The sequence below is a fragment of the Trichosurus vulpecula genome, chromosome 8 (genome assembly GCF_011100635.1).
Source record: "Trichosurus vulpecula isolate mTriVul1 chromosome 8, mTriVul1.pri, whole genome shotgun sequence".
Classification (NCBI taxonomy): domain Eukaryota; kingdom Metazoa; phylum Chordata; class Mammalia; order Diprotodontia; family Phalangeridae; genus Trichosurus; species Trichosurus vulpecula.
This window is the reverse complement of record NC_050580.1, coordinates 168,765,965-168,792,273: the sequence shown is the minus strand read 5'-3', so window position 1 is coordinate 168,792,273 and position 26,309 is coordinate 168,765,965. Positions and strand designations below refer to the sequence as shown.

The 26,309-nt window shown below is 36.2% G+C and overlaps 1 protein-coding gene across 1 annotated transcript in view; it reads left to right on the top strand.

Annotated features, from left to right (window-relative positions):
- Window positions 1–26,309, top strand: part of AP4E1 (adaptor related protein complex 4 subunit epsilon 1) — a 78,832-nt gene that overhangs the window by 9,079 nt on the left and 43,444 nt on the right. Inside the window, exons 3-10 of the mRNA XM_036735443.1 lie at window positions 4,893–5,016; window positions 9,316–9,389; window positions 11,551–11,672; window positions 15,947–16,106; window positions 18,513–18,679; window positions 21,867–21,940; window positions 25,486–25,608; window positions 25,709–25,818. Of these exons, the coding sequence (XP_036591338.1) occupies window positions 4,893–5,016; window positions 9,316–9,389; window positions 11,551–11,672; window positions 15,947–16,106; window positions 18,513–18,679; window positions 21,867–21,940; window positions 25,486–25,608; window positions 25,709–25,818 (954 nt within the window). The remainder of the gene's footprint in view (window positions 1–4,892; window positions 5,017–9,315; window positions 9,390–11,550; window positions 11,673–15,946; window positions 16,107–18,512; window positions 18,680–21,866; window positions 21,941–25,485; window positions 25,609–25,708; window positions 25,819–26,309) is intronic.

Here is a 26,309-nt window from a genome sequence, read left to right as displayed (position 1 = left end):
ATATTAGCCAATCTGACAGGTGTGAGATGGTGCCTCAGAGTTATTTTAATTTGCATTTCTCCAATAAGGATCTAGAACATTGTTTCATATGACTATGAATAACTTTGATTTCTTCATCTGAAAACTGTCTGTGTATATCCTTTGACCATTTATTAATTGGGGAATGACTTGTATTCTTACAAATTTGACTTAGTTCTCTATATATTTGAGAAATGAGGCCTTTATCAGAGAAACTTAACTTTTTCATTGTTGTGTTTACTGTATATTTCCCTCCATTCTGTTTTTTTCCTCCTGTTATCTCTCTTTCTCTCTCTCCTTTTGCCCTGGCCCTCCTCAAAAGTGTTTTGCTTCTGACCGCAGCCTTCCCCAATCTACCCTCCCTTCTATCAGTGCCTCTTCCTGCGTGCCCCTTCCCCCCTTTATCTTATCCACTTCCCCTCTTACTTCCTGTAGGATAAGATAAATTTCTATACTCAACTGAGTGTGTATGTTATTCCCTCTGAGCCAATTCCAATGAGAGTGAGGTTCAGGTGTTGTCTCCCACTCCCCCATTTCCACTCCACTGTATAAGCTCTTTTATACCTCTTTTGTGAGATAATTTACCCCATTCTACTTCTCCCTTACCCCTTCTCCCAGTGCATCCCTCTTTCTCACCCCTTAATTTTATTTTTTTAGATATCATTTCATCATAGCTAAATCACACCTGTGCCCTCTGTCTATGTATACTTTCTAACCACCTTAATAATGATAAAGTTCTTAGGAGTTACAAGTATCATTTTCCCATGTAGGAATGTAAATAGTTTAACCTTACTGAATCCCTTATGAGTTCTCTTTCTTGTTTACTTTTTTATGCTTCTCTTGAGTCTTGTATTTGAAAGTCAAATTTTCTGTTCAGCATGAGGAATGCTTAAAAGTCCTCTGCTTCATTAAATATCATTTTTCCCCCCGAAGGATTATACTCAGTTTTTCTCCTTTGTCCAAGGGTTCTAATCTTTTAATGTAGATTTGTCTTATGTTATCCTGACTGTGGCTCCATGATATTGAAATGGTTTCTTTCTGGCTGTTTGCAATATTTTTCTCCTTGACCTAGGAGTTCTGAAATTTGGCAATAATATTCTGGGGAATTTTCATTTTGAGATCTCTTTTAGGAGGTGATTAGTAGATTCTTAAAATTTCTATTTTACCCTCTGATTCTAGGATATCAGGGTAGCTTTCCTTGATAATTTCTTGAAATGTAATTTCTAGGTTCTTTTGTTCATGACTTTTGGGTAGTCTGTTAATTTAAAAATTATCTCTCCTTATCTATTTTCCAGGTCATTTATTTTTCCAATGAGGTGTTTCACATTTTCTGTTTTTTCATTTTATTTGATTTTGTTGTTTCTTGATGTCTCATGGAGTCATTAGTTCTATTTGCCCAGAGCTCTTTTTTACCTCCCTTTCCATTTGGCCAATTCTACTTTTTAAGGAGTTCTTTTCTTCTGTGGATTTTTGTACTTCCTTTACCATTTGGCCTATTCTGTTTTTTAAGGTGTTATTTTCTTCAGTAAATTTTTGTATCTCCTTATCAAGCTGTTGACTCTTTTTTTCCCATGATTTTCTTGCATCAGTCTCATTTCTTTTCCCAATTTTTACTCTGCCTCTCTGATTTAATTTTGAAAATCCTTTTTGAGCTCTTCCAAGAATTCTTTTTGAGTTCAAGACCAATTCAGATTTTTCTTTGAGGCATTTGATGTAGCTGTTTTGACTTTGTTGTCTTCTGAGTTTATGTTTTAACTTTCCCTGTCACCATAGTAACTTTCTGTGGTCAGGGGTTTTTGTTTTGGTGGTGGTTGTTGTTTGCTCATTTTCCCAGACTATTTCTTGACTTTCAACTCCATGTTAAAGTTGGGCTCTGCTCCTGGAGTATAGGGGGCACTGTCCCAAGCTTATGGTTTTTCATGCTGCTGTTTGCAGAGCTACTTTGGGCGGGGGGAGGGGGGGAGGTCCTGTAAGTTTTTAGTACTTCCAAGATGGTATGATCTAAGGAGAGGTGTGGTCACTGTTCTCCTGGCCTGTGCTTTGGTCTGTGAGTAACCACAAGTATTCTTTTCCACCCTGGAACTGTGACCAGGGTGTTCTGTGTGTGACCGGGGTGACTGTGTTCACTTGTGGCTGCACACTCTAGGGTACTAGTGTTCCTCCTTGCTTTGGGACTGTGATCCGTAACCTCATATTGGCAGTGCAGTAGAGAGTACTGCTCATAGTGCTAGAAAAAGGTTCCCAATAATCTCCTTTCTGACCCCCTTACCTTTTGTGGGCTGAGAGCTCCAAAAGCCATTGCTGCTGATACAGTCATCCCCAAGGCCTGCTGCTGGCTTGCTGGGGCATGGCCTGTGCTGGACTGTGTTCCACTCACTCCAGTGAGACAGACCTTTCCTGCCAACCTACCAAATTATCTTGGACTGAAAAATTGTTTTACCCTGTCTTTTTGTTGGTTCTGCTGCTCCAGAATTTGTTTTGAGGCATTATTTTAAAAGTGTTTGGAGGGGAATATGGGAGATCTCTGCTTTTACTCCCCCATCTTGCCTGTGCCCTCCCATAATGTTCTCTTGATTAGTATTTTTTGGTATTAATAAAGCTGAACATTTTTTCCATGCATTTGGTATCTTTCAGAGACCTTGAATGTTGGTCCCTCAACATTGTCACAATTGGGAACCATCAGGATATCTAAACTGGCTGTTTTCCCCATTTTTATTCTCTTTAGTGCCATTTCTTCCTCCTCTATAGGCACATTTGGGACTGTTTTGTTAGATTACCAGGTGTGGTAGTCTCACTATCCTTGGTGAGGAGAACAGCTTGTTAAAATGTTTTTTGTAAATCTTTTTCACTTTTCTTCTGTTTCTTGTCATGCTTCCGTTTTCTTTCTTAAATGCATTTGGAATAATTTTGCTTTGTTGTATGTTTTGTCAAGCTTTCTCTAAATTGTCTCCACCCCCCCCCCCCAGCTTCATGAGATGATACTGCTTATAATCATCTACTATCCTTCTTTATAAGTATTTGCAAATGAGTATAATCTTAACACGTGTGCCTCTGGCAGCTACTTCTCTCTATTTATCAATAAGCCAAATGTGTGCTAAGGCATCTTCTGAACTCTTGGTTTCCTTTTTGTAGCAGTTAATTTACATTGGTTAAACTTCTGATTAAAATTATTATAGTTTGTGTCAATGTCATTTCTGTTGTCTGTTTTCCATTCTTGATTGTCAGTTATTTGTTTAAATAGTTCAGGATTAAGTTGTTTCAGTTGTACACTGTATCTTTTTCTTTTTTTTAAACTAATTTCTGATCTTACCTCAGAAGAATTGATGGTTTGGCTATAAGGAAAGGTAACTCCTACAGCAATAACAAGTCTTTTCATCCCTGTTAAAATATCATCTGTTTTATTCTTTACGGTATTATTGGGTATTTGCCATGTCCAACATGTATGTTTCTTTTTTGAAGAAAGTATTCATGGTATGGTGACATGAAACTTTGGTATAACCTACCAATCTCTGGACTCTTTCCTTCTTTCTTTCTGATCCTTGCTGTCCCAGATAGTTCTCCCATCCTTACTTTTTTCCCACTTTTGCATTGAAGTTACCAAGTATCAGGATGCATGTTGATTTGATTTGGAGGCTCTTATTCCTAGAATTCCTCAACCATTTCGTCCTCAGCAACCAGCGTTCTTGCATAAACTGAGCTTATTTTTATAGTGGTCTTTTTGCAGGTATTTATCATCAGTATTACAATATGTAATGACAAAATATCCCATGAAATAACGTTTTCTGTTGCCTCTGTGCATACGATAAAACCTCTTTCAACTCCTTGGCCTCTCAAAGGAGTGCCTGTGAGTTATCCTTCCATTTAGCTGCTGTGTCCTTCTGCTTTAATTTATAGCAAGAATGTCAAGATTGATATACTTTAGCTCCTCTAATGATACATCTACTCTTTGACTACTGGTCAAGTATTTTACATTTAAAGTACCAGCTGTCAAAAGTTTATTGATAGTCTAAAAGTTCCATGATTCACATTTTCTGTCTCTTTTCCTGCCCCTCTGCCAATGTCCCTATGGAAGTAGAAAGGGGCTGCTCAAGCATGAACCATTTTTCATTTTTATTTGTTTTTTGGGTGGCCATGCTCAGAATTAATCACCAAGTGCCTCTCTTTCATTAGCTAGTTCGGAAGTTGGAAAACAGATTCATTCTATTACAGGGGCCACTGTCTAATACCTTCCAACATTGTAGATGCTACAAGAGCTTGTGTTCTATTGGCAGAGCTTTTGAGACCCCAGGGTCATCATGCCATGATGGAACATTGGGGTAGGATTTGGTGGAGGACAAACTAGAATACCATTTTATTAATTTGCAGTGAGAAATGTAGCTGTTAAATTGATTAAATGCTTGCCAGCTTAGGAAAATTAACTTAAAATATTCATTAAGGGAAGGGTTTTTTGGAAGGATAGAACTTAGTAGTAGGCAAGCCACCTGGGTGCAATATTTTGTGTGTGTGCGTGTGTTGCACACACGCACACACATGTGGGCTCCGTAACTAAGTATATTTTAATACTTTTTTTAAATAAATGTGCCTATTTTAATGCCAGAATATTTCAGTGTTTTAAAAACACGACTTAGTGTAATGAAAATTGTTATTCAGCATTCAGCTAGTCACAGTTATAGCTTATACACTTTAATATTGTTGTACCTCCTTAATAAAACGTATCATCAGTCAAGTTCACATGCATATAACATATATGGTTATCCTATAACATAGGTCTTGGTCCTGTGTCTGACACCATCATTCTAAGTTACTTTACTGTAGATTGGTCATAAAAGAACATTATAAGATCTATTGTATAAACACTTAATTTTTTCTTTCAGAGACTGATGAAGGAATGTATGGTGAGACTTATATATTGTGAAATGCTTGGGTATGAATCTTCCTTTGGCTATATACATGCTATCAAGTTGGCGCAACAAGGAAACCTCTTAGAGAAGAGAGTTGGTATGTTTGTAAAATTTCTGTATTTTAATATTATCTTTAAATTTATAGCCATCATGTCCACTGAATCAAAGCAGACAAGGTTTATGTTTTTATTAGAGCTTCATACACTGTAATTTATAGACCGCGTAACAACAGCTCACATTCACATAGCACTTTAGAGTTTGAAAGCATTTTACATACGTTATCTCATTTGACCTTCGCCAGGTATGAGGTAGGTGCTATTATTATACCCATTTTATGATGGAGGAAACTGATACTTACATTGTTTAACATTTGTGTTAATGTTATTCCTGTGTTGTTTAAGATTTTTATTGATGAACAGTTGGACCAAGCTATATTGCCATGGTTATCAAACTTGCAGATGATAAAGTTAGGTTAGAAAGATAGCTACTGTTGGATGACAGAATCAGGATCCAAAAGGTTTGGATAGGCTGGAATATTGGGCCAGATCTCCTAAGGTAAAATTTAATTAGGCTGAATGTCTTACACTTAGTTTAAAACAAAATCAAGTTCAGTATAAGAAAACTGATATGGCCGCCACAAAAGTTAACGTTCTCTTACTCTTTAATAAGAGAGGCATAAGAAGCAGGACCAGGGAGGTAATAATATTGCTGTATTCTGCCCATGTCAAATAACACCTAGTGTATTGTGTTCAGTTCTGGGCGCTCTATTCGAGGAAGGACATTGATAAGTGGGAGAATATCCATAGGAGAACAGAATGGTGAAGGGCCTCAGGATCATGCCATATAAGCATAGGAACTGGGGTGTTTTGCCTGGAAGAGAGAAGACTTATGGGGAAATAATAACCAGCTTCAGGTATCTGAAGGGTTGTCATGTGGCAAAAGGCTTAGATTTATTCCTTGTGGCCCTAGAAAGCAGAACTAGGACAGTGGAAATTTGCAGAGTCAGATTTAGGCTTGATATAAGGACAAACTTCCTAATAGTTACAGCTATCCAAGCATGGCTTGGACTGCTTCAGGAGATAGTATGTTTCACCTTGGTGGTGGTCTTTAGGCAAAGGTTGGAGAGTCCCTTCTAGCTACAAATGTGTGGTCCTATGGCCTTTTAAACTTGGAGATTCTGTGATTCTGAAGAAGGGCATTTGAATTCATCTCTAAAGGATGAATTCAACTGGCACAGGGAATGGAGGGCATTTCAAGTATTGTCTCTGCCACTTACTACCAAATCACTTCAATTCTCTGGGCTTCAATTTCTTTGCCTGTGAGGTGGGAGGGTTGGGAACAACAATAGGGAAGCAAAAATACAGAAGTGTGAAACTGTATTTGGAGGATAGAGAGTGGCAAAGTTTGATTAGAATATAAAGTTGCTGATGGGGAGTAGTATGAGATAAGGCAAGTAAGGGAAGGTAGTGCCATATTTTGGAGTGCCTTGAATGCTAGGCATAAGAATTTGAACTTACTTGGGAATCATTGAAGAACCTTCAGCATTGGAGAGATAATGACCATGTCTGGGTATAAAGAAGATGAATCTGGAAGTGACTATATAATAGATGGGGCAGAGTATGGAGGTGGGAAGAACTGTTAGGAGATTATTTCTGTAGTCTAGTTGTATGTTTCTGAAGATCACTACTAAGATGGTGGCACAGAGACTAAAGAAGAGGGACAGGATGTGAAAGATATTGCAGAGATACCAACAGAACTTAGTAACTCATTAAATATGAGAGGTGAAGGAAATGAATATGGAAGCCTGAAGTGAAGAATGTTGGTGCCACTGTTAGAAACAGTGATGTAGAAGGGGGAACACGTTTAAAGTGAAAGTCAGTCTTGGACATTTTGATTTTGAGGTGAGCATATGGACAGATTGGGTTGTAGTGGGCTTGAAGAAGATTAAGACTGATCAGAAAAAGGATAAAGTCTCTAGAGGTGGCAGTATGGACTTGTAGTTTACATAGAAAATTGTGAAAGAGGTTGCCTGGGATTGGGGAGGTAGAATGAAGTGGTATGGCGAAGGGGTCACTTAATTAATCTTAAGTAGAGGAATCTGATGACTGCCCGCTCCAAAGTTTTAAATATTGCTTGCTATGTTTGTATGTCTTCTTTCTTCATATTGCAGAATTTGTCAGGGCCTCTTCTTCCTGCATTGCCCATCACAGTGCCCTACATAGTGGGTACTTGATAAATAATTGTTGATGATTGACTTACAATTATTGTGCACAGTTCTGGCTGTGATCTGTCTCTTGGCATTCAGTATAACTTCATGGCATGTGACTGAGGTGCTTTTCCTTAAGAAACAAATTTCCATTGGCTACTAAAAAGACAGACAACTGGAGGTACCATATCACTTAACTCTTGTCTACTTTACCAATGGAAAGAAATGCATAATCCATGTCGTTACATAATAAGCACCCAATTCGATTGCCTCCTCCCCTCAGCTGAGGTATATCAAGGTTTCATTTGCTTCACTTATTGGCCTGATTTAATCACAAGCTTGGAGCTGTCACCTTCTCAGTACCCTTTGCACCTTGTGCCTCTCTCTTCCTCTGATGGGAGAGATTGGAGGGTGGACTTCAGAGAGCCTTTTCCATAAGGAGGGGACCCAGAGAAGACAGCTTATCACTTCCTACTTGGCTGTAGGATTTCATGCCCTTAGCTGGGTGCCCTCCCTCCTCCACCCCTTGCTTTTCAGCTTCTTTTTATGTATTGTCTTTCCATATTAGATTGTGACCTCCTTGAGGGCAGAGGCTGTCTTTTGCCTTTCTTTGTATTCCCGGTGCTTACCACAGTACCTGGTTCATAGTAGGCACTTAATAAACATTTATTGACTGATTGGCTGCTTCCTGTAGTTCCACTGCTCCTCGTTACTGGCATCCCTGGAGTCTCCACCTCTGTCTTGGCTCATGATGTCTCTGCTATTCTTTTTTTCATTTCAGTGCTGATGCTGCTCATTTTGTAGATAGAGCTTTCAGCTTGTAATGAGATCAGGATGTCTGCTATGTCTAAGTCTGTTCTTTGCCTTGGGATAGTCATTAAGAGTGGCCAGATAATTACAGCATGAAGACAACCTTAGGGTCCTCCATCTACAGAGCTGAAGTATGACAAGGGATGAAAGGGAACTGAAGATGACGGTCAGTGGAACTTGGCAGTGAAGCAGCCTGGTAACTAGTCCATGTAGGAAGAGTAGCAGAAATAAAATAGTGCGAGATATCCAGATTCATAGGATCACAGATTTAGAGATGGAAGGCACCTTTAGAGGCCATCAAGCCCAAGTCCTTCATTTGACAGATGAAGAATGATGGCAATGTGGTTTAGTAGAAAGAGTGATGAGTTTGGCGTCAGGTGAACCTTGGCTCTACCACTTGCTGCTTGTGAGGCACCTAGCCTCTCTTCAGTTTCCTCATCTGTAAAATGAGTGTTTGGGTTAGATGACCAACCTTCCAAATTCCTTCCAAATTCACGTCTATGTTTCTTTGATCCGTGAGGGATTTGATAAGATATATCTTTGTGTTTAGTAGCAGGCCCTGGAATCAAACTGAGGTCTTCTTTTTCTAAATCCAGCCTGCTTTCCACCATACCATGCTCCCTCTTGGAATATGTTGGTAGAATTGTTTTGCTTGTTTAATTTTTGAATTCTGTAAGTTAAGAATTTGAGTGACATCATGCAGCTTGCCTAACAATGCGGCTGTACAATTCCTTCAGCAATTTCAGTAAAATTTTATTAGTTCTTGCCTAGTTCATTTTGTATGGAAGTATAGAAATTTTCTAAAAAATGTCCATAATGACTTACAAAGTTTGGATACTTTTAAAAACTTTTCGAAAAGGTTTTGGAAACCTGTGAAAAAACCATTAAATTTTAAGCCTCCTTTTCAGACACATGCTATAATTGTGGACTACATAATTGTCAAAGACAGGCTAGTTAGAGTGTAGTGGAAAGAACACTAGGTTTGTAGTCAGAGAACCCAAGTTTGAGTCCTAGCCCCAGTGTGTCTTAGCCATCTGACCTTGGACAAATCCTTGAACCTCACTGGCCCTCAGTTTCCTTATATGTAAGATGGGGATAATAATACTGTTGCACCTCATAAAGTTGTGAGCAAGTGTTTTGTAAATCTTAAAGTGCCTTGTAAATGTGAGCTATTATTATAGGAAGAATCTGTAATCATTCACCTCACTTTGATACTAAATATTCTTTGGATCTTAGAAAAATGGACAATCTCTTTCATATTTGACCCCCAACTTGCATCACTAATGCTTGAAGTTTGTCATACATTGCTTTATGTAACCATTTTGATTTATTTTTGGAAAGCGGTGATGAAAGGATTTTTTTTCTTATTGTCTTTTGTAGGTTATTTGGCAGTTTCTTTATTTCTACATGAAAACCACGAACTGTTGCTTCTCCTTGTGAATACGGTTGTAAAGGTACTATATACATGCCAGTTTGGGAAATATAATTATGATTTTAATCTCCAGAAAGTACATGAGATTTCTCCTGAAGCCTTTTTGAATGAAGATAATTTTAGAAGAAGTGGAGCAAGAAGGGGTAGTCCTTATTTGCCAGTTACTAGATTCTATCCATACTATAATCCCCACTTGCTTTTGATTGGAAGGGTGGAAGTAAGGGCATTGGTTGGAAGGAAATATGTAGAAACAACACCACTATCAACATCCCTAGTATGGAATTCATAAGTACTTGTTTGTTCTAGAGACTGGAATAAGAACTAGTCTACTATTTTTTTTAACTGGAAAGATTTTGGAGATTATTCTGCTTGTGGTAATGTCTGATGAAATGGCAGCATATTTTCTATTATCTCTTTTAATAGGGAAAAGAAATAATGGGATAATTGAAATTCTTTTATTTTACCACATAGCTACCACGTTCTTCCCTCTAAACCTTTTTTTTTTCAAAATTGCTGCTAATTCATAATTGATTGTTTTGAATTTTCTCTCCGTATCTTTCTTGTGTATACCTTTTGATGGATATATTAATGAGCAGTAAGTAGGAGATAAAATAGAAGGTCTTAGAAAATCTATAAGCTCTTTAGTCAGCTTCTGAGTACTTGAGAAGCTATTTTGCTGTATTTTAAAATTCTTATTAAGGTAGGCTTGATGGCCTCCAGGCTATATCTAGCATAATGGTAGACTTGAGTTGGTTAGTAAAACCTCAGGAGTAGGTAAATAGTTCTGTTTCAACTCCTCTTTCATACAGTGCTAATGGTAAAATATAACTTTTTTGATGAAAGTTCTTTTTTTATCCAGCCTGTGGATTATCTCTGTCCTACTTCCACCTGCTGTCTGTCTTTTGGCCATTTGAAATACCATTAACACATCTATCAGAAGGTAGGCAGGAGAGGTATATAGACTTTAAAAAATTCACAGTACTTCTTTAAATCCTCATCCCATATATCACATGCAGTATGTATGTAGTATTGTCCTAAGGAAAAACACTACCCCTGCAGTGTAAAATTACCATGCATTTTAGGTTTAGGACTTAGGAAAGAACAAAACATCAGAGTTCTCTAGTGAGCATTGTGTTTAGTCTGGAAATTAGACTTGATCAAAATGTTAAGGACAGATTCATGACAAGGCCAGTGTACAACTCTGGAATCTCACTGCCTTACCATTTTAACATTAATTTTAATTTTTTTTCTGAATTCTTCCACCCTTTTTCCAAATATTCTAAATGCTAGAAATAGATTTTAAAAAGTTTATGTTCTAGGTAATACAGTGAGTCAAAGTCTGACAAATTATTGAGTGGAAAAGAAAGTAGTAAAATAGTTTTTGCCTTTGGTCTAGCAAATTACTTAGTATAATATCTCCCTTCCTAAGTCCCTGAGAGGGCCAGAGAATTATTACACAGGTACCTTCAAATACCTATTCTGATAAACCACTTTCTGTTCTTTATTTGGCTCCTAAAAACTATAAAACCTGAAAAGACATAGATTTGCTGTTGAAAGTTACATATTGGTTTTTCATTTTTTTCTAATAGGAAGTTTTTTTTTCAGGCCTTTGGAATAAAAAGCTTTTTTTTTTTTTTAACTAAGCCACTTCTATTTAAGTTCAGTTCATAGTCTGAGTTGTTAACTTAGGTTTTAAAAGTTGTCAAATTTGTTTTTTCATCAATGGCATAAAATTTATTTAAAAATTACTGAATATATACTAGGTTTTCGTTAGCATTTCTCATTCAACAGATACTAATTGTACAACTGCTATCATGTGAGGGGTCTGCAAATTTTTTTGACCTTAAAAAGTTCTTTTACTCAAAAAGATTATCAACTACAATCTTAGTCAACAGACATTACTTTGGTTGTTATTGGAAGGGAAGTACAAATTCCTTTTCTTTCAACTGTCTGTAGTCTAATTTATGTTTTGACTTTGTTAAAGCAAATAAAATGGGAAATTCCTTGTAAAAACTGCTGGTAAACTTGCATGAAATGAATTGTGAATTAAGACCAATCAACAGAAAAAACACTAAAATTAAAGAATTCACAAGACTTTTGAACTAAGCTTCATTAGAAACCTAACCCATAGAGTGTCCAAATTTGCAACAATTATAATTTTCTTTGATTAATAATCTTTCTAGGACTTGCAGAGCACAAACCTGGTGGAAGTATGTATGGCACTTACTATTGTCAGTCAGATCTTTCCTCGAGAAATGATTCCTGCTGTTCTTCCACTTATAGAGGACAAGCTACAACATTCTAAGTAAGTCACTCCATTGTTTAGTTACTTTGCTAAAATGAATTTCAAAAGATTGAACTTGAATATTTATCACGGTTTTAACTTAAAGTGGTGTCAGTGATAGAAGATGCACTGTAATAAGAGCTTCATAGATTCTCTAAGGATTTGGCAGTGGATGTGTTTTGTGCTGGTCACCAAACATAATGTAGAAATTTTCCAAAACACAGTCCTTTATCTTAAATGAATGCTTTTCCTTCAGTCTATTCACATATAAAAGGTTGGAGATAGTACCTACCCTCCCTGCCTTAAAGAATTATATAGAAGCTAAATTGAGAAAATGGAAGAGATTTTGAAAAAGTGTAAGTACTATAAAAATGGAAAGTGATATTATTTTGAAGATGCCTTATTTTATATCAAAGCTACATCCCCATTCCAAGAGATACGTCAGAGTAAACATTAGTATGTGGTCTTTTACCATTCTTCCTTTCTCTTGCATATCCTTAACTCAAACTTTCTACTTGAATCTCTTTCATTCTGAGTTCAAGATTTTATTTTACTTTATTTTGGGTGCTGGGCTAGGCCTCTCAGCCTCTTTAACTTTCCCTAAGTTTGGAAACACTTCTCATTTATAATATATTTTTCTTCTTTCCCAAGTAACTTTTCTCAGTAGGATCTAAGATCTTTCAGTTTTCCATCACACCTTTGTTAATGAATTTTTGTGGCCATTATGACCATTTTTTTTTATCTTTTATGCTTCTTGAAGTGATGCTTCCCGATGTTCTCTGCCGTGTAACTTATGCTTTTGAGACAAATCTTGGGAAAGTGAATCTTCTCAGCTAAAAGACTATCTGCTACTGAGGTTCCCTACCTTAAATCCCTTATTTTTAATTTGCATAAAATTAAGAATTTTAATCTTACCACCACCTAGAATAGTATTAACCATTTATACCAGTGGTGTTCATCTAGAATGGTGTTAAAAGATTATTTTAAACCTGTGAGAGTGTGTGCCGTCATCAAGTTTGTAATTATATCAGAGCACAGAGTGAAAAAGTTTAATTAACATAAGGAGCATCTTTTACTTTTCTTTGGTAATTATAGATTACTTTGATCATAACAAGATACGATTCTTAAAAGAGTGTTAAAATGGCCATGATTATTGACTTGTATATAGTACACTTCAGAAGGTTGAGAACTGAAAGGTACATGCATTTTTAATTGGTATTTGTTACCTTCCCATTGTGCTTCATCCTGTCTTACCCCTATTCTCTATCTGCTACTTGTTGAACTTTGGAAAGTATCACAATTGCAAAAGTCATTGCTCATTCTACTAGAGCTAGAGAAGTTGGGAAGGAGGCCAGGGGAAGCCAGAAGGTTACCCAAGGAGGGTTTAAGACAAGGTTGGGACTAGTTGTTCTATATCCATAGCAAAGTTCCACCAACTCAGAGCAAGAATTAGGATCAAGGTCTTCTGACTCTCCATCTGGGGCTGGCACTTTGGGTTGTGCTTTCAACCTCTGGCAAGAGCTTTGTTCTTTCTTCTATTCCCTATTGCTACTAATGACATTACTACAGAGTACTCCAACAGTCCTGGAAGGGTCTAATCCTAATCTGTTTCTGTCTTCATAGAAAAAGAGTTATATAAGTGCCGGAAACAAAAATACTAGGAGTATCAGAAATATGACTGACATTTTTTTCTTTTGGATTCTTTCCATTCTAATCCTAATTACCCTTTCTTGATCTGTTGTTCCTTTACCATAGACCTCCCACCAGCTGTCCTCTTCCCATTGCCCAAGGTTGTTACTTTTTCAGAAAATACAAGGTACATAACTAAGCTTAGAAACTAACTCTAGTTTCCAAGTAAACTATAAATTCCTTGAGGATGGGGACATTCTCATTTTTGTCCTTATATTTCCAGCATTCAACATAGTGCTTTTTACATTCTTAACATAGTCTCAAATTGATGAATTGAATTTCTTAAAGCATCGTGGGGTAGAAAAGAAGGTTCTAGAGAAAAATCTTTTTCTCTTGCCTATCCCTGCTTTCCTTTCCAAATCTTAATAAATTCAGAAGAAAAATGGAATATTTAGTTACCCAGCTGTCACAATGGATATGCCAGAAGGAAGTTTTGGTTTCAAAATAGGAGCTTCTACTTCGAGCTTTAATTTTTGGTTTAGAAATAGTCTTTCTTTTTTCAACCTCTTTCACAGTTCTGCCTCTACTTTTATTTTCTTTTACTCTACAATACCTAATATAGCTTTCTTTTCTTGACTTCCTTATTCCTGCCCATTACTCAGATGGGAGCTGGAATTTAAAAGTTAAACAGCTGGTAGACGAGAATCAGGATAAACAGGAGCAGCAGTTTTGGGCAGTGTTGAGAGCCTTAGTCACCACTCACTGTCTAATGCTAAGATAGGTCAGCACCTTCTTATTCCCAGAGGATGAGGCCAAGAGTATACCAGGTATCTTAGCCAGTAATCTAGCTTGGCAATTTTGTCAGAATACAGACTGCCCTATTTTACACAAAAATATTGGCAGATTTTATTATTTTTGCTGTATTAGTCTATTGGTCAAGATAAAGAAATCTAGATGTCACAGAGGGCTGAGGGAAGTGCTGTCACCTCCTAGGAACCACACTATTCCTGTGACAGATTTGTCCTTTGGTTTCTTGAATTAGAGGTTATTTCTTAGAGTTAAGGCTTACATTTTTTGCCTCTTTAAATTTATCCGAATGGATTGATTTTGTGTCTTTACCCTTTGAAAACATATTTTTCTAAAAATGTGTTGGTAATAATATTAATTAATATGACCTCGAATTTAGGATTAAGGACCAGATCTGTTGTCCAAGGCCTATTAGCCACTGATATAAGAAAGTTCCTGCTCTTTTCCTCCACCTACATCACATTTTGTGCTGTTGTACGATACTTTAGAATAGAGAGGCAGCCTGGCATAGGGGCAACTAGACTAGACTGTGATTTGAATACTACAGGAGATTCCCAGAGAAGGAAATTTCTTTTTACCAATGTGTGTCAGCTCCTTCTCTTCAACTTAGGGTCTTAGAGAGTTACCTGGAGAGAGCATGAAGTGTTTAAATGACTTGACCATGGTCCTATGATCAGTGTGTATCAAGTGGGATTTGAACTCAGGTTTCCTGGCTTTAAGGCCAGCTTTCTCTCCACTGTACCATGCTATTAAATAGAAAGCTGTCCTCAGCATCAGGAAGACCTGGATTCAAGTCTTGCCTCTGAACAACTCTTTGCTGTGTGACTCAGTGTCTTCAGTAACTCTAAGACAGTGGGTTGCAGAACATTGCTTTGATCTGCCTTGATGAAAGGAGTATCCTCTCTGGGAGTAGCCTATATGGATGAAATAATTGAAGATCTAAACCAAATCAAAAGGCAGACCCCTTTAAGGCCAGCCGTGCTCAAAGGGCCTGGTTTGGTATCACTGGCCAAACAGACTGGTTGTTAATCGAGCTTCATTGCATGGACTTCACTGTTGTCCACTCTCTCCTATTTTCACTTTATCCTTAATCTCATCTTAATAGTTACAATTTGTTTTGCAGTTCATTTCTTTATAATACATCAATTTTCTTTTCATGACCCCCAATTTAGCCTTCTTCTCTGTAAGCCTAGTACTTTGGGGCCACTTTGAGTGAAGAGTCTGTACACTCCCATCCTCTCTCAGACACTTTCTAGCAGTGTGTCATCTTCCATTCTCTTAACGTTATTTTCCTTAGCTATTAAATGGGAATAATAATGTCATGTTACTTCATAGGCCTATTATGAGGATCAAATGAGTGAGTGTAAAGTGCTTTGCAAACCCTAAAGCTCTATGTACATGGCGATTTTATTGTTATTATTATCTTTATTATGCTCTTCCGTTAATCTAAATGGAACTGGGATCAAAGACTCAGGTGACAAATGTTCTTCACCAGATTTGCTACAGAATGATGAAATTTTTGGCTATAAAAACTCTTGAAGACCACCTAGTAGGTTATAGAAGAGTCACAAGCTTCATGATTGGAGGATGTGTCTACACTGACATAATCACTGCTCTTTGAAGTCCTGATCCTGAGGCAATAGTAAATTAAAAACTAGTTTTCGCTATGGTGCTATATTTGTTTGAATTGTTAGCTTCCAGATGCTTGTGTCTAGGTGGTTTTATGTTCTTTGTAACCTTCTCAGTGTCTGATATAGTGCTATGAATGCGTGATACAGTGTACATGTTAAGAGTCTTTTAATGGAGTAGTTGAAAGTTTGATCAAGCTTATTTAGATAAATTTTATTTTTTGTCATTAGGGAGATAATACGAAGAAAAGCTGTTCAGGCCTTGTACAAATTCCATCTCATTGCTCCCAATCAAGTTCAGCACATCCATGTTAAATTTAGGAAAGCACTTTGTGATAGGGACGTTGGGGTCATGGCTGCTTCTCTGCACATTTACCTTCGCATGATTAAGGTAAGTTGAAAATTAGTTGTCAGCATAAATTGATTAGCTTTTTGTTGTTTAGTTTAATGAGGAATTATTAATTAGTAAAGAATTATATTAAAATATAATATTAAAACCATTTAGGCATTTGGATGGTCCTGGGGCTAGTGTGTTGGACTTGGATTCAGGAAGTCCTGAGTTCCAGTCCAGCCTCAGACACTTACCTTAGGGGTGTGGCACTCAAGCTTCCTCAGCCTCCATTTCCTGATCTATAAAATGGGGATAATGGAAGCACTCACTTCACAGGACTGTTGTGGGGCTCACATGAGATAACATATGTAAAGTGCTCTGCAAACCTTAAAGTCCTATGTTAATTCTAGCTATTGCTATTTTTAATTTTTCTTTAAGTTTTGTGTAATTCTTTTAATTTATAGATAATTGATAATACCACCTATATTACAGAGGTAAATTACAAAATGTAAGTATTAAATAATGATTTAGAATTCTAAACATTGCATTGTAAAGTATGAAATGTCTATTGGCCACAAGAAAGCCTTTAGAATTTGCACTTACTTTTTTTTTTTGGCCAGACAATTGGGGTTAAGTGACTTGCCCAGGGTCACACAGCTAGTAAGTGTTAAGTGTCTGACGCTGAATTTGAATTTAGGTCCTCCTGTCTCCAGGGATGGTGCTCTATTCACTGTGCCACCTAGCTGCCCCTTGCAGACTTTCTTTCTGCTTTTGAGTGTTTGAGATTTGTTGTCCCAACCCATGCTTGTATGCCCTACTAATGGTCCTCTGTTTACCAGGCTCTGTGAGGTATAGGGCCTCTTGCAAGGGTAAGAAAGAATGGAGATTATTGTTAATGTTTGCCTGTGAAAGTCATTCCATTTATTTTCCTCCTTACTAGGTAAACTAGGTAGGTAGTGACTCTGGAGAGGCAAGGAGCACTGAAGACTCCCTGATCAAAAAATAATTTCCATATGTGTTCTAATTAGAGATACATTTGGATTAATGAAGTCCTCTTTTGAGATACCAGGCTTCTGAGAAGATTAAGTCCTCTTCATATTGTAATATGAATTCCTATAAACAGAACACTACAAGTGCTCTTGCATGGTTTGTACAACCAAAGGACATCATGAATGTACTAGGTGTTTGGGATAAGGAAGGAGGTGGGAGAAAGGTTCAGAAAAAAAGGTAGGAGGCCCTGGTGGCAACCATGTACATATCCCTGGTATAGATGACCCCTAGGCATCTTGTAGATTGCTACGATAGCCTAGCATGTAGAGAATAACTTTAAAAAGTGTGTGTACAGACAAAGTATGAAGTTTAATTGATCTCTTATATAGGTAAGAATTATGTACAGTACCTAATATTTTACAGGCAAAATTTTTAATATTGGAATGTGCCTTATTATATCCAGGAGCGGCAATACATACTGCCTAGTTAGACTGGAATATTCAGGATGGAATGTATTATGAGTAGGTATGTACTTGGAGAGGCAGCAGAGTATGCTGGAGTTAGTGCTGCTTTGAGAGTCAGGAATACTTGCTTTCATATCCCATCTACTAAATACAAGCTTTCTGACAATGGTAAGTCATTTAACCTTTTAGCACTTCTGGAACTTGTCTAAGATCATAAAAGTTGGATAGGCAAGTTGCAGATCTGCATTGGTGGAAGGACTTTCTATACCTGTAGCTCCTTACATTGGTAACATCATAGGTCTAAATCCAAAAATATTCTTTTAATTGTTTTCTATGGTGGTGGAAGATTTAAAAAAAAAATACCTTTCTTTGTATTCTGTTATAGCCATCTGGTGTTTACCATTTAATGATTATACATTGACTTCAGTTTTATGTATTAGATGATCTCTAGGCATGGTTTGTATAAAGTGACAGCTAGTTTCCTTGTCAGTGAGAGCCTGCCCAGACCCCACCACACTTGAATATTTAAGCAGCCATATTGGCTTTATCCTTAAGTTAGTGGCTATTTAAATTTTAGCTGAAAAAGCCACATTAAATCGCTTTTTCAAATAGAGTTCAGAAGGAATGAGCCGCTCTAGATTTGCTTTCCAGAAGTCAAATTATTACTGTTAATTTAAATATGCCAGTTCTCTGTCAATATTGTTTTGCTATAATGACTGATAGCTAAGGCTTCCAACTGCGTTTTGAACTGTTGACTGAACTGGTCGGGCTGTCTCTGTGGTTGATTCAGCATGAGTTAGGGAAGTCCTGGGAGCTCTGTTTGTTTCCTTGTGTTGTTATAGAAGAAATCAGATGTGCAAAATTGGAATAACTGCTTTATTAGTGCAATATTAAATTCAGGCGTATGAACTTGAATTATGAAGTTGATCAGTTACTCAAGGCACATGGATTATATTAATTTTGTATTTAATGAGATTCTTTGCTTAAAAGTTTTTTTCTTCCCTTCATATAGGAGAATCCATCTGCATATAAGGACTTGACAGGAAGCTTTGTAACAATCTTGAAACAAGTAGTGGGAGGAAAACTCCCAGTAGATTTCAATTACCACAGTGTACCAGCACCTTGGCTACAAATTCAGCTCTTGAGGATATTAGGACTACTAGGAAAAGATGATCCAAGGTAAATTTTTCTACATGACTTTATTTTTAAAAAATCAGAAATAAGCAAGGGATGGCTTGCTGGGTCGGGGAGGAGGGAAGAATATCTTTGGAGATAAAGATAAATGACAAAAGATTGATGACAATTAACATTTAAATGTTAGTAAGAAGCAGAACCATAAAGCTCAAAACATAGTAGTAGTTTTGTAATGGCCCATATTTTCCTGGTGCCTCAGTGACTTAATAGTGTTAAAAGAACCATCTGGGGGAGCATATTCCTTCAGGTACTTCATTATCACTTTTGTTCTCTTTTTTCCTTTTCTGCTTGTCCAAATTCTGTCTGCCTTCAAAGGCCTATCTTAAATCTTAGTTCCACCTAAAGTGATCTCTTTGATTCTATGAAAACTTATTTTGGATTCCAGTGGCACTTAATGTTTGTATTATTTATTTGGCACTTATCATATACTGCTTTGTTGTTAGTTGGTGTTTCATGGGTATAAATCAGAGTTCTCTAAGTATACAATACTCTAAGCTGTTTAAGGGCAAAGCTTCTTCTGCTTAAATTTCTTAATATCCTCCACAGTGCTTAGGATATTGCCTTGCCCGTAATGGGTGTCTAATAAATAATTGTTAATTAATTTAAAGTTTTTCTTCCAAAGGTAAAAACCATTTTGCATAAGGGCATATGAACTTATGTTCTTAGCCTCTCTCTAGTCCACTGCTTAAGGAATGTCTTCACTAAATATCCTATAGGAAGGCCCAGGAAGAGGTTGTCTTTATATTATTGTATTTTTTTCCCTACATCAGTGATGTTAACACCTAATGTTTCTTTGAGGTGGAAACTAAAGTTGATAGGGCAGACAAGCACATTAAATATTTCTGCCATAAACTTAAGAAACTCTGTAAAGGTGTTTCATGCCCTCAAGGTATAAATATAGTGTGAAAATAGTGGTTATTTCAGTTAGCAGACTTCTAAGTTATTATTGAAGGAATAACTTAGGTATTTGTTGTATCAAACTTAATAAGAATTATAGTAGAACCCCTTGATTACTCTGGCATTAACAACCTTCCTTACAAACCATGTGATGCTAGGATTTTATTTTGTGTGAATATTGTTTATGGTAGGGTTCAGCAAACTAGGGTGAGAGGGCCAAATCCTGCTCCCTGTTTTTGATCTGTGAATGAAAAATGGTTTTTACATTTAGTTTTAATTGTATTTAAAAATGTAAAAACTACTTTTGGCTAGAAGGGGTGTACAAAAATAGTCAGTGGACCGTACTTTGCCAACCCCTGGCTTAGAATATATGATTTGACCTGTGGTACCACCAGATTATTAGATAATAAAATCACAAGATAAATTCTATAGTAATTAGGAGAAATGTAGCAATTTTAATGCTCCGTAATAGACAACATCTGTTTAAGATGTTTATGTGTGTTTTAAACTTATACCTGCACACTTACTTCTAATGTCATGTGGTTATTTACTATTTAGAAATGTGTATGCCAGTCACAAGGTAGAATTGAGAAAAATCCAATTGAACGTGAACTTTTTTTTCATGTGTTTTTTAAAACTATGAAAAATAGGTTATTTCTTAAGGTAGATGTGACTCTAATTTCAATGCCTTATTAGTCTGAGTAAATTTTCTTTCTAAATCTGACTTGTATAAAATGAATGTGGCCTATGAATATCACTTTTCAGGACATACCTATGGATTTTTTTCTTTTCAAAGAGATTCTTAGGTGTGAAACCTCTGCTTGGTACGGTGTGACTTGACTTAGTTTACCCACTTTTTGTCAGTGACTCTGGATCTCTTATTTATCTGAACCATTTTTCTGTGGAATCCTTCTCTCTGCACAAGATAATATTCATTTGTCAGCATGCCATATTTCTACTAAATTTCTGCATTATTGAATTAGCAGAACATGAGAAGATAGTCCTTTGTCTCTGGTCCGTTGCCTGGAACAGATTCCTTTTACAGAATCTCAGAGTTGAAAGGTTGGTCAGAAGCCATCTAATCTGCCATGTTCCTGAACAAAGATCTCCTTACCTTCCCAAGTAGTGGTTGTCCAGCCTTCAATGGAAGATTTTTAATTGGGGAGAGCCAACTGTTGTCTGAGGAAGCCCATTATGTTTTGAGACAGCTCTCATCATTAGAAGTGTTTCTTTCTATGGAGCCTGAATCTACCTCTTTGTAATGTCTACCTGTTGCTTCTATTTATAGCTTCTAGGGCCATGAAGGAGTCTAACCCCTCTTTCAATGACAGCTCTTCAGTTACTTGAAGAGAGCTGGCTTCCTCTCCTCTCCACATTCTCTATCTTCTCTTCTTTGCAGTAAACATTTCTAGTTCTTCATTAGATCCTCATTTGGTATCTTCTTCAGTTATTTCATCATTCCGGTTACCTTTCTTTGGAGGACCCTCTGGTTTGTTAACGTCCTTCCTAAAATGCTGTGCCCAGAACTGATCACAATACTTTGGATGTGGTCTGACCAGGGTGGAGGACAGCAGAACTTTGATCATAAAGTCACAGGAGAGGTGTGGATCTATTGATTCAATAGAAGATAATTGCAGAAACTCAACAGCAACACCTTTAGAATAACCATGTTAGATAAAAAGTCTTTAGCTAATACCTAGCTGCTGGTAGGGAAAAGGGCAGTGTCTCAAGACATCTAAATTATCATACATCCAAATTGAACCCTGTCCAGACTGATTCCAATAAGCTTACAATAAAGTTTAAATAAGGTTTTGCATAAAATCTAGAGTGATTTTTTTACAAAGTTATCAAAATATTGACACCAGATAAAAAACTTGATTTAGTAGTTAAATGGAATATTAAAGATTATGTAATCCGTTTTATCCACTAGTCAATATTGATGAAACAGTAAATCTAATCTATACATAATAAAGAATGAATGAAAATTACATTAAAACAGAAACTTAGAAACATTGAGTTTTTGCTGATTGAAACAGAGCTTGTTTTTATTAAAAAAAACAAAAAACAAAAAGGAACCCAAGGAATTCATTGATTTGTACAATGTTAGAATTAAAAAAGACTTTGGAGATCATCTAGTCCAGGCTCTGCAAATCAGGTTATTGGCCTAGAGAGGGAAAACCTTAGTTAGCGTTTTAAATTTTTTTCTGTAGTTTTAAAGCTATGTTTTATTGGTTAGAGCCTTTATATTCTACTGTAAATAATTTTTTTTAAACAGGACAAGTGAATTAACATATGATGTTCTTGATGAGTCCTTAAGAAGAGCTGAGTTAAGTCACAATATCACATATGGTAGGTAAATATGAGGTAACTTTTAGTAACATAATATAATAGAAGCCAGATGTGTCTCTTAATACTATAGCTATGCATTAAATGCCATAGATTTTACTTTTAATTCAACAAACACTTATTAAGTGCCTATAGTGTGCAAAGCACATTTGTTCTATGTTTTGGGGATATAAAAATGAAGAGCCACAGAGTTGCGGCACTTAAGCAACTTTGAGAGAAATGGTTATTGATAACCAATGATTTGGGGAGATCCAGAGTTTTCCCCCTTTTTTTAAGTCCTCATTTCAAGGGTTAGCTTCTGAATGACAGGACTGATAATAGTGGAAAGGATTAACATTCTCCTTAGTCTAAGTACTGCTATCCCACCTAACCTTTCAAGGAATTTAATCTAAGGTGAAACTCTGGCCCATTGTTTGGGGAATATAGGGGATATCTTTGTCTAGATTTCCCCTAGCTGGGGGTGACTTGGAAGTAAATGAGTTATCAAAGTCAAGTCCCCTCCAAGCCCCTCATTAGAATAGGTCCACCTCTCATTATAATGTTCATGATCTATCACTTGTTAACCAATCAGAGTTGACTGCCACTCTCAGGAATGCACTCTCTTCTAAGGGTATATAAACTTGAGCCCACCAACATGATTCGCCTTTGGTCTGAGAGAGATGGCCATCCCTTTTATTAATAATGTGCTAGCATTATTAATGATAAAATGATTACCCAGAAACTATGTTTCTTGAACTTTTTATGTATCACAACTGACAGAATAATAATTTAAACAGAAGCTTTTTAGGAATTCAGAATGTTATGACAAGATAGAAAGATGTCAGGAAGCTACACACTTTAAAAGGTTTATGGTTTCAGTGGTGTGAATCCTTTCACTGATGTAGAGTACAGGCCCCTCCATGCTTTAACACATAGTTCCATGAGTTGCTTTGACCAAAAATGTAACTTTTTTGAGCAATTCCTTGGTAAATATGAACACTGAATATTTAAGAGAATATATGGCAGGCCATTTAGTACAATGGAAAGAGCACTGAAGTTGGAGTCACAGGACAAGAGTTTGAATCCCCCTCTTCCACTTATTTCCTGAGTGACCTTAGGCAAATCACTTATCCTCTCTGGGCCTTAGTGTCCCCATCTGTAAAATGAAGGGTTTGGATGTGATAACCTCTAAGGTCCCTTCCAACTCTAGATCCATGTGATCCTATGAAATCTATTACAGTATTTATCATCTCTTCATTAAAGCATTTATTAAGCACATAATTGGATATAGTACCATACCAGATAATCGTACAAACCAGTACCATACTAGATAATTATACAAATCATACAAACCAGTACCATACTAGATAATCATACAAACCAGTACCATACTAGATAATTATACAAATCATACAAACCAGTACCATACTAGATAATCATACAAACCAGTACCATACTAGGTAATTATACAAATCATACAAAACAGTACCATATTAGATAATCATACAAATCAGTACCATACTAGATAATTATACAAATCATACAAACCAGTACCATACTAGATAATTATACAGATCTTCTTTTAGAAGATTCTCAGGCAGACAGTGATTTGAATAGACACAGAATAAAAGCATGCCAATTTATGAATAGATAGTAAAATGTTTAAATGGATTACACATACATTAATTTATTTTGCTGCTGATAATCAATAGGCTCTGTGAGTTGATAGTCTTTTAGGACTTTTCAGTTGCTGAAAAAAAAACCCATTAAAATAGGGAAAAATAGCCATGCTATTTTAGAATGAAATGTTACCATTCTCTGAGTGGTTGGGAGAAATTTTCCAATTTTCACATCATTGTGGTTCTCTTCCCTATTGCCCCCAGGTCCAAAACATGTTGAAAGGGCCATAGATTTGTTCGAATAGATTATTAACTGTGGCAATTGTGACTGAAGAACTAAATTTGATAAAGAGACAAACTCATTTTTTTGTTTTCTCTATTGTACTCTGAAAGGACATGAATCATGTCTTACTATTCTTTTTATACTCTATAGTACTTTGCACATATTGGTGACTTAGTATTTGTTGAATGAATTAATTATAAAATTTGGGCATAAGGTAAGTTTCTAGAAAGATTATGGCCATGTGTTTTGAGTGATGAACAGAAACAGCAAAGTCTTAGTTTGATCTTTTAAGGAAGATGGACAAAAATAATGCATTTTTGAGGAAATTGTAGCTGGTGATTAAAACATGACATGACTGGTTTGATCTGCAAAAGTTCAAGGTCTGTGAACAGAAAAAGCTTGTGCATCAGAAAGTCAAAAGTAAAGATGATGTTAATTTGTTCATGAGATAAAATTATTATATTTGTAAGTACTTTGTGAGCTGTAAAACTTGATGGAAATGTGAGATGCGTTGTAATAATAATATTAATAATGACTCATTATTAATATTATTATTCCACAAGATCAGGTCATGCTTGTTATATAGAATTCCAAAGCATTTGAAAGACTCTTTACTGTATAAAAGATTATGATTTTTTCTTTGCTGTAATAATGCTTCGGCTCACAGTGAACTTTCTGTGAAACTAATTGTGACCCAGACTCCAGAATCATCATGCAAAATCTTCACTGGACATAGCTCTGAATAACTTTTGCCTGTTCCTAGAAATTAATCCGCTCTCAGGGAATAAAGATTTGGTACCATGGGATTAATCATACTGTAGTTAAAAGAATGTGTTAGAACCTGGAGGCAGTACAAAAGAAGAGTTCCAAAAATATTTCGAGTAGTGGCAGCATAATTGGAATAAGGCTTTTAATATAGGTACCTCTTTTGAGGAGACTGCATTCAATTGGTCAAGTTTTGGCATGTTAGTTAAAAAGTTCAATTTATGGTAATTTTTTATAGTTAAAAAATTTTTGATAGTAATTTTGCAAACCCTTGAGACCACTTAGTAAGTATAATGTTCACCTAATTTTAGTGATTGTATATAATTGATTGATGGTGATGGATTCTGTATTTTTGTTGACTTTGTGCTGTTCCTCATCACCACAAGGTGATGAATTTTTTGATCATCAGAATTTTCGAATTAAATTACAGAGCAGTTGGTAGCCTGTATCTACGCACAGAGTAACCCTAGTGATAAAATTATAGATCCTTGGAACATTGAAGTTTTTTGGGGGGAGATAGGGATAGTCTATATCTGATTTTGCTGTTGTAGGGATCTCTCAGTGAGAAACCTTTTTCTAATGCAGATTGAAAAGCTACTCTGCAACTTACAGTCTGAGAGAGAGGGTTGCCTGGGCTCCTGAGAGGTCAGGTACCTTGCCCAAGGTCATAGAGCCAGTAGGTGTTAGCAGTTGGACTTGAACCCAAGTCTTTTTGATGCTGAGTATGTAACTGAAAATAGTGACATATTTCTTTGATAATCTATCAGTCACATTTTTTCTAATAGATAAAAGTCTAACCTTCCATCAGTTTGATTAATAGCCTTTATATGTGTACTACATAAATATGTTCTTATAATTATTATTTTGAAAAAAATATTTGTCATCTGATTATCTTCTTCTAGCTATTTTATTTGAATGTGTCCAGACAATTTATACCATCTATCCTAAACCTGAATTGCTTGAGAAGGCTGCTAGATGCATTGGAAAATTTGTTTTGTCTCCTAAAATAAATCTCAAATATTTAGGTAAGACTGTTAATTACTTCAACAGTACTTTTGAAAAAGTCTGTAAAATTTTGTATACATTTGTTTCAAATCACTTTGTAGATTGTAACTTTTTTTCTAGGACTAAAGGCTCTTACCTATGTTATCCAGCAGGATCCCAATCTGGCACTTCAGCACCAGATGACAATAATTGAATGCTTAGACCATCCTGATCCCATTATTAAAAGAGAGGTAAATTGGTATTTTGAGTAGTGTTTGTGAGGTCTTACCATATCTTTAGCTTTTTTCATTGTTATTCAAATGCTGGGAAAAAATTCAGACCTTTGAGCATTCAGTAATGGCATTGGGCATTAATGTTTTTCCTTTTCATTCGATAAAGGAACATTTCCAAAAAAAATAAATGCAACAGTGGCAACTGGAGTGTAATTGAATTATTCTTTTGAATGATAAGATACAGTTATCTGTTGGGTTAATTTTGACATAGGTCCCCTTTTTTGGTAAGAGCACTGGTTTAATAGTTAGGATATCCTACCTCTGCCATGGATTTGTAGTGTAATCTAGGTTAAAGAATTTCATTATTCTGCAGTCCAGTTTTTCATTTGTGAAAGAGGTTAATCTTTGCCTGACTTCTTAAACAGGGATGTTGAGAGAACAAATTAAAATATCCATAAAGTGATTTGAACTCCTTGGAAGGAAGGTGTATATTTTTATTTCCCCTTTAT